This window comes from Electrona antarctica (assembly GCF_951216825.1).
Source record: "Electrona antarctica genome assembly, chromosome: 15".
Classification (NCBI taxonomy): domain Eukaryota; kingdom Metazoa; phylum Chordata; class Actinopteri; order Myctophiformes; family Myctophidae; genus Electrona; species Electrona antarctica.
Window position 1 is genome coordinate 35,467,858 of NC_136796.1, and position 9,087 is coordinate 35,476,944.

General features: G+C 42.3%; 1 protein-coding gene across 1 annotated transcript in view; it reads right to left on the reverse strand.

Moving 5' to 3' along the window:
* Positions 1-5,520, reverse strand: part of creb5a (cAMP responsive element binding protein 5a) — a 45,354-nt gene extending 39,834 nt beyond the window's left edge. The window contains exon 1 of the mRNA XM_079522303.1: positions 5,358-5,520. Within this exon, the coding sequence (XP_079378429.1) occupies positions 5,358-5,374 (17 nt within the window). The 5' untranslated portion in view covers positions 5,375-5,520. The remainder of the gene's footprint in view (positions 1-5,357) is intronic.
* Positions 5,521-9,087: the final 3,567 nt, after the last annotated feature.

Below are 9,087 nucleotides of genomic sequence, written 5' to 3' on the forward strand. Positions count from 1 at the left end.
TGTCGCAATGCAACGCATTTTGAGCTTGTCATTTAGTTTTCATTTTGTTTTCCTCAGTGAAAAAAGGTAGTCGACGAACATTTTTCGTCTTAGTTTTAGTCGACAAAAACAACACTGTTTACGAGCGGACACACAAGAGCGTATAAGAGCTTAGTGAGGTAGCTACAGTAGGTGCCAGACCTGGCCAATAATAAAATCTTACAAAAAATACATTCTACAATTGAATGGCAGCCAGTGGAGCATCACTAAAGCCTTGCAGCTGTGATTTCTGTACCATCTGCAGCCAATGTGAAGAGCTCTGCTGGAGCCATAGGGTTGTAATAGTCCAAATGAGAAGAGATGAGGTCATTATTATCACGACCGGATGAAAAGGACCAATTATTTCAGAAAGGTTTCTCAACAACAAACAAAGTTTGAACAAACCCCCCTCACTTGAGCGGTGAAACACGTCAGGAGAATAGAATATTCCTGGGTTATAAATAAGTGGACGTCAATTGAAATTATTCTGAACCATATCATATTTAATAATGCGATCGATGTTTTTCCTTGTTAGATCAGGTTATCAATAGGGACGCAACTATTTTCTTTCTTTGTGTCATCATTCTTTTTCACTTTTCACCTATAACGACGTGCCCAAAATAAAGGGCGATTATTAATCGTTTATTTATTCATACGTTATTTTTGGGGCTTTTTGCTTTTTTTTTTATAGATTACAGTATATCAGATGACAGCAAATGGGGAGAGCGATGGGGGGGATTGACACGCAGCAAAGGCCGGCGGGATCGCGACTCGAGGCTAGGTGGCTCGAGGCTAGGTGCCCAGACGGCTACGCAAGCCGCCCGGGCCATTAATCATTCATATTATTCAATTGTCGATTATGTTTTAAAATGTATTAAATCGATTACTTTGATTGAATGTTGCATCCCTATAGTTACCAATAATGTTATGCTTAAGAGACGTAGGCCTATAGTTAAATTATAGACTCTTTTTCCAGAGATGTCTAATTGTCATTCTATACCATTCTATTCTGCATTAAGAGAATACTTATTTTGGTTTGAAGTTCAAATCCCTGCCAAAGCATCCATCCTGTATGTAACCTTAAGCAAGACACTGCACCACCTGTGAGTCATTGTCAATGTCAGGTCAGGTCACAGACCAATACTACAAACAAGTTCAACCATTGAAACTGGGAAAGCAGCTATACATCTTAGAGTTTAACCACTTTAACCATTATTTTGTACTTTCTACTTTGGCAATTCAAAAATAGCAGATATACAAGCTCACTCCGTACCGCGCTATGAGCTTATAGATCTGCTATTTATGATTGACTGGGTGAGAAATTGGGTGTTTTTGGATTTAGAAGACATTTGTAGAATCGGCCCTATATAGTCAGGCCTTGCTGGCTTAAAAGTGATACCTTCAGCTACATTCTAACAAGCTAAAACAACACAATGCTTTTGTCTTCTGTGTCACACATGATGGATGTTCTCTGCTTGAGACAGAACCCTATCCCGTGGAAAATGATCCAGTCAGGATCGCTCGGAGCGTGACACACAGGGTCTCTGGTTCTCGCTGTCTGACAGTGCTATTGTGCAGCTTATGGTATTATTTATTATTATTATTATTATTATTATTGATTATTATTGAGGACACATGTTGGAACCTAATCCCGCTGGGGTGTTCTCGATGTTACTGTGCTCCCAACGCAGGGCTGATGTAACGCGTGTCAGGGAAGGACACGCGCGGCTCGACCAAAACAATATGCTACGAATGAGAAAGGGGGGGAGGGGGGCACAAATAGAGACGGACATCCAGAACATGATACAGACAGCAGACACAGAGAGAGAGAGGGACAAAGACCTAGAGGCCGATTCTACAAATGCCTTCTTATAATTCAGTAGTTTCAAGACTTTTCAAAATTGTTCAAAAAATAGCAGATGTACAAGCTTGCTTTTTGGTGCCGCGCTGCGCTGCTTGTACATCTTGTGCAATTTAAGTCCTCACTTTTGTTTTCAATGTTTGAAAACACTCAAAGCTGAGCAAAACAACTCACTACTATAGGATGCAATGCTAAACCCAGCTTGACCTTTCAGCAACTCTCTGCCGGAGATATTAAGCTGGGGGGAGGGAAGGGTAGTTGATGGGGGTAATTATGACTTATTAGAAGTATTTGCTGCCGCTATACTGACTGGCACATCATTTTCCACTGAGAGCGAGGGAGCGAGCCCTGTCAACTTGCTGACCCCCGAGGCATTCCTTGGGACAGCAAGTCAGTGTGATAGAGCCTCCTGGGAAGACTATCTCTCTCTCTCTCTCTCTGACACACACACACACACACACGCACACGCACACGCACACGCACACGCGCGCGCGCGCACAAGCACACACACACACACACACACACACACACACACAGTTTGTTTGCAGGAGGCTGAGGTCAGGTGAGTGCACTCCACACTGACCCTGCCATGACTCTTTTCCTCTCCTCCTCAGCCACAGTGATGACTACACACAACCAGTGGTGTTCAACCAGTGGGCCCGTGGACCACCAGTGGTCCTTGAGGGGGTTCCAGGTGGTCCCCATGCTAAATGATGAACAGTTGGTAACCATTAAACGGACCCTTATAGATCTTTAACTCTTGACAGTGTACCAAATGTACCAAAGAGAGTGTAGAAGTTAAATTATTGTTAAACATCTGCATTACTTAATTTACAAGAAGCCTACACAATTGGAGAATGTAGAAGAATTGTTATTTTGATCAACGTTTGCCTGTTATCTCTCCTAATGGTACCAACATCAATACGGCATGGAATTGTGGACAAAATCATGTTCAACGACAACAAAATATCCTTTAGTTTCGGGTCTAGGAGGCTAAATGTCATCAAATGGTGGTCCGTGGACCTTGGCGTGAAAAGGGTTGAAAACCACCACTGTTCTATAGATAGATCGAGTTTTTATGAAAGTGTCCTACATCATAAGATGCCCAGCCCGCACGGGCTTACAAGACACTCACAACATGTACATACACAATGAATACACCATGACAAAATACATAAACAGTTACTTATGGATACATCGTTCTCCAACGTAACTGCCATGCCTTCTCTATGAATTTTCCCAAAACAAAAACTGAACAACCAATTTAACACACAACATTCAGACATCCAAAACAAATCTGGGTTCTTATCCTGATTTTTTTCTCCAAATAAAGAGTTTCTTAAATCATGGTATAGTGGACAGTGGAAAACAAAATTAAACTCATCCTAGCTCTACATTAACTCCCAGGTCACAAAGAACACACAGTCTATAAGACGAGGGAGGCGGAGCACGAGTGTAGGTGCTACAAAGAGGGTGGGTCGACCAAGAGGGATGACGACGAAATATTCCTACTCTCTCCGGTCTCCTGCACGTATATGACTTTAATGATCTCTACGTGCCCATAAACACACACACACACACACACACATGCACGCACGTACGCTACGTACGCAAATACGTACGCACGCACGTTCGCACATGCACACGCACACACTCACACACCTCAGTTGTATAGTGCTCTGAAACAATTGGTGCGTGAGTGAAGGGAGCTGAGAGGGCACTAAGTGGGTCCTGATGTTATGAGAAAGAGTGTGAGGCAAACTTTGAGGGAGACAGAGAGACAGAGAGAGAGAGAGAGAGAGAGAATGAGAGAGAGAGAGAGAGAGAGAGAGAGAGAGAGAGAGAGAGAGAGAGAGAGAGAGAGAGAGAGAGAGAGAGAGAAAGAGAGAGAGAGGGGGGGGTCCACAAAAGTGCATGCCTCCATAAGAAGTGGATATAGTGTCGGGGGGGGGGGTGTTAAGGGGGGAGGAGAGGGGAGAGTATGGAAATTAAAGTGGTGATGAGAGGTGAAGAGAGAGAGAGAGAGAGAGAGAGAGAGAGAGAGAGAGAGAGAGAGAGGGAGGACACATTGAAGGAAAAAGAGCAGAAGGAATTAGGGTGGGAGGGGTCTAAGAGAGAGGTGACTGTACTGTACTTCTGACAGGTTTAAACCTGCCACTGCCCCCATTTTCCTACTTTCCTCAACAAGGCTTGTAGAGGTGACTTCATAGGTAGGCGTGTACTGTGTGTGTGTGTGTGTGTGTGTGTGTGTGTGTGTGTGTGTGTGTGTGTGTGTGTGTGTGTGTGTGTGTGTGTGTGTGTGTGTGTGTGTGTGTGTGTGTGTGTGTACTCTCCTCTGTGTGTGTTTGTACTCTGTGTGTGCATGTGTGTCACTCTGCAGTTTGCGCATGTGTGGTGAACATGTATAATAACAATAATAATAATAATAATATAATGATAATAATAATACAAATACAAACTTTGAGCATGAGCAAGAAAATGACAATTGTGCAGACCAGTGGATCACAAAGTGGGGTTCAGCCCAGCCCAGGGAGCATCTCTGGGTTCCAAATGGAACCTTTTACAGGTCTGTAACTGAGACACTCTCTCAGAGTTATATGGCCCGGTCCTTTAAATTAGAACGTTTGAGAGAACCACTGCATGCATGTGTAGACAGAAAAGACAAGGGGCCTGCAGCAAACCATAGTACAGTGGTCCGGGGACCACCGGTGGTCCTTGAGGGGGTTCCAGGTGGCCCCCAGCTAAATGACGGAGAGTTGGTAACCAAATGGAACCTTATAGATCTTTAAGAGTGTGGCCTATATGTATCCATGTGGTTTCCTTTTTTCGCTGCATTACTTAATTTACAAGAAGTCTACACAATTATAGAATGTAGAAGAATTGTTATTTTGATCAAGGTTTGCCTGTTATCTCCAACATCAATATAGCATGGACAACAAAATATTCAAAGTTTTGAGTCTGAGAGGCTAAATGTCATCATATGGTGGTCCGTGGCTCAAATGTCCAATAAATAATGGGCCTTGATAGTAAAAAAGGGTTGAAAACCAATGATTTAGTGCCATCAGGTTGTTTTGTTATCAAGTGTTTCCCTCCAAAACCCCAAAAGGTATTTAGTGAGTGGGGGAGTGTTCTCCTCATCAGAAGCATTAGTCCCAGATAAGCCCACTCAGCACATTTCCCAAACCCTTCTGTCAAAGTGCTTACATCAACCGGCCTGCAGAATGACGTCAGCTTTAATACATAGCCCCTAAATCCGACAAGGAACGTTGCCAATACTAGGGCTGATTAATTCTAACGGCGTCCACGATCGGCATTGCACAATTAGAATATGGCTATAGGGCGCCAAATGCTCGCCTGGACTATAATTTTCACCTGTCACGTCATGATGATCATCATTAGTCATAACCGCCACAGCTGGGCTGTATCTCTCTCTCACACGCACACAAAGTTGTAAAAATAATTTAAAACGTAAAATCACCTGTAGGCAAGGGCCATCCAAATTATCCAAATATCCCAAGTTCAAAGTCAGCCTGTCTCTTGTCACTTCAGTCCCGCTCCCATCTTTGGCCGGCGACTGTCAGACCTCGTTCAAACCGAAGTCGAGTCGGTCGGGGCTGACATAAACGAGTGAATGATTGCAATCAGACAGACCCCCGCCGCGGATCACAAGAAGAAGAACATGACCCCGTTTGTGTAGACTCAGTCCATAAGCAACCTGTTCAGCTCATAAACAGTCCCGACAGACACAGTACAGTCACACCCCCCAAATAGACACACACGCAGTCAACTGGTCCGGCTGATGAGACTGAGAGCGAGAGAGAGAGAGAGAGCCTAAACGGGACAGCGCCGGTTCCCCGTTAACTTTTATTCGGCACAACAATCGGCAGCCTTTTTTTTTTACACAAAAAGTAGGCTATACAAATAAATCCGACAAGCCGTGGCAAATGCCGGCGCGGCGCTACAAGCTCAGTTAACTTTTGTGAATGAAAGTTTTAGTTGCGAAAGCTTTTTACCTACCCCACCGCAAGTGCAAGAAGACAAACGCCACTGAGAGGAGAGAGAGAGAGCGGCGGTGGTGGAGAAACCACGTTGGGACTGAGGCGAGATTACAATACATTCTATTTACAGCAGCATTACATCACCCCCAGGGTGACGTCACGTGGGATTCCTGAACTTCTAAATCATTGCGGTCCCGTTTGGAGAGGAGAGAGAGGGAGAGGGGCGGGGTTAATAATGATACCGTCCAGTCCGTCCGGGGGACAACGGGAAAAGAGACGCGCGTAACCGGTGTCCGTCGTGTGGTTCCGTGGACCGAATCCGACAGATAAGAAAGCAAATATACACCACCGGGGGCAGATGACGAGATATAGGCTATTGCAGACCGGATAATGGAGGGAGGCGAGCTGGGCGCGGGCCGGCCGGAGGGGTGGAAAGAGTTTGTACCCCTATAGATGTCCTATAGAACAGGACGTCCCGCATCAAGTATATAGGCTTTACCTCAAGCGATTATGATATAGAAAGTGCTTAACGTAAGGTTTAATAAACTTTTGTGATCCGTAAAGTGTGTTCTTTCGCGTATGCGGACCAGAAACACTATAACGCAACAAGACTGACATCAAATATGTTGTAAGCAAAAGAGAGAAACCCGCGCGGCGGTGCAGGCAACAGCTTCTTATATTCGTTTTTTTATTTATTACAGTCAATATTGATTGATGAATTGATTGGTTGATTTATTGATTTATTGATTTATTGATTTATTTATTGACTGATTGACTGACTGACTGACTGACTGACTGACTGACTGACTGACTGACTGACTGACTGATTGATTGATTGATTGATTATTTTAAATCTGTCAGAAAGAGAGGTACAAATTACAATCAGACATTAAGACATTAACTAAACATGAACACAACAAAGTCCTGGGGACTTGTTTCCATGGTCCTATATGGAGTGCTTAGCCTATACTAAAACAAATGTCTTTATGTTGTTGGTATTAACAGGCCTATAAGCATCTAGGCCTGTAGTCCTCATAATAATAATAATAATAATAATATTAATAATAATAATAATAATAATAATAATAATAATAATAATAATAATAATAATAATAATAATAATAATAATAATAATAATAATAATAATAATAGTAATAATAATAATAATAATAATGTATCATCATCATTATTATCATATCATCATCATCTTGTGACCTACTTGAGAGAAACAATGTTTCTATCGTCTCGTGGGATAATACATTGCTGCTGTGGTATGTTAGGCAGGCATGCAGGCATGGTAAGGTATGTTAGGTGAAACTCATTCACCTGTCATATACTGTTATTAACTGAGTGGCTTATAGACTAGAGCAGCTCGGTGTAAATAAATAGCTGAACATGACACACGACAGAAGTGTGTCAGGAGGCGGAGTGAGCATTGCAGACAGTATATCTTTCCAGCAAATGCTGAGCCTCTATTGTTGTAATAATATGAGTAATGTGATACAAATCCTGACAATAACTGATTAAGCCATACACTATATTTCAATCTCAATGTGTCTAACAATATGATCAATAAGTGGTACTTCAAAAGTTTACATTAACATTGTTCATGCGGTATCTCTGCTTTGAACTTGAACTTGAGGTGGGCCGATATGCCTGCCATATTTGGTCAGACTTTCCTGTGCTCTGGCAATGCTGCATGGCTGAACAGCAGTGTTGATTTTGACAACAAATTTAGATTTTAGTTTTAGTCATAGTCTCTTGAATATATACTTTTCATTTAGTTTTAGTCACATTTTAGTCACCTGGAATGTCTCAGTGTTCGTCTAGTTTTAGTGGACTAAATATCATAAGATTTTATTCGACAGTTGATTTAGTCGACTAAAATGTATTTTGGCGGGCCTTGATGCCCTCCTAATGACTGATTTTACACTTATTTTAGCTATATATATTTTAGCTATATATTTTCAGCATGCAACCAGGTGTAAAATGACTTATAGGCCTACTGGATCTCTTGTCCACTATAGTCACTATAACATTTTAGGCTAGTTTTTATGTGTTGACGAAATTGTCAATATATTTAGTCTTAGTTTCAGTCATCATAGCAGTTTTCATTTAGTTTCCATTTAGTTTTTGTCAGTGACCCTTATGTTCCGCCCAGACCCCTCAGGTCAGCTGACAAGCTACTGCTAACCGACCCCAAACCCAAATACAAGATGAGAGGTGACCGGGCCTTTGCAGCGGCCGGCCCTATAGACTCTGGAACAGCCTACCCCTCCACATTCGTTCTGCCACCTCATTAGAGGTTTTTAAGTCCCTCACTCACTTTTTCTCTGTGGCCTTCGACAGTGCCTGATTATGTAAATGTTATACTGTCCATAGCTCTATTTTCTTTTCTTATATTGTCTCTCTGTTCCTCCATATTGTTGCACTTTTGTTATGTACTGTTCTGTCTTTTCTATTTTTATACCTGTACAGCACTTTGGTCGTTGTGATATGTGCTATATAAATAAAGTTTGAGTTGAGTTGATTTGAGTGAAAAAAGGTAGTCGACGAACATTTTTGTCATAGTATATATTAGTCGACGAAATCAACACTGCTGAACTAGAGGAATCTGGTTTGTTGTGGTTCGAGTGTGAAACTGGACCAAACCCCACTGACTCATCTCCAACCAATCACCAGAGAGAGGCAAATTCTGGTGTCCGTGGCAACAGGAAAAAAACAGGAAGTTGTGATGATGTCATCACAACATTAGCTCTTCCCCATATGGGTCCCATTCATTGGGTGCCTTCTCGGGGAAAATGCAGTTGCAGTTGCACAGACCTAAAGTGGCTTGTCTGTATTGAGGAAGATGATAAAGATAATAAAGGACCACTTCACAACTTTTGAATCTTCCTATAATTGGTCCTTACAAATGTTCATGAAAAAGAAAATGCCACCATTTTCCTCTACTCGGTCTGTGTCTCATAGGAGGGCTGTGGGCAGTTCAGATACCCATCCACCAGTCACATCATCGATAGGCAGATTTGTTTTTCTTCTTTCAACCAAGATTAAAAAAATAATATATATATAGGTATATTTAGATTCCATTATCGCATTATAACGTTTCAGGAATAGAAAGCCTGCAGTTATTAGCTTGGATTCCTCATCGATGATGTCACTGGTGGACAGGTTTCTGAACTGCCCACAGCCCTCCTATGAGAGGAGTAG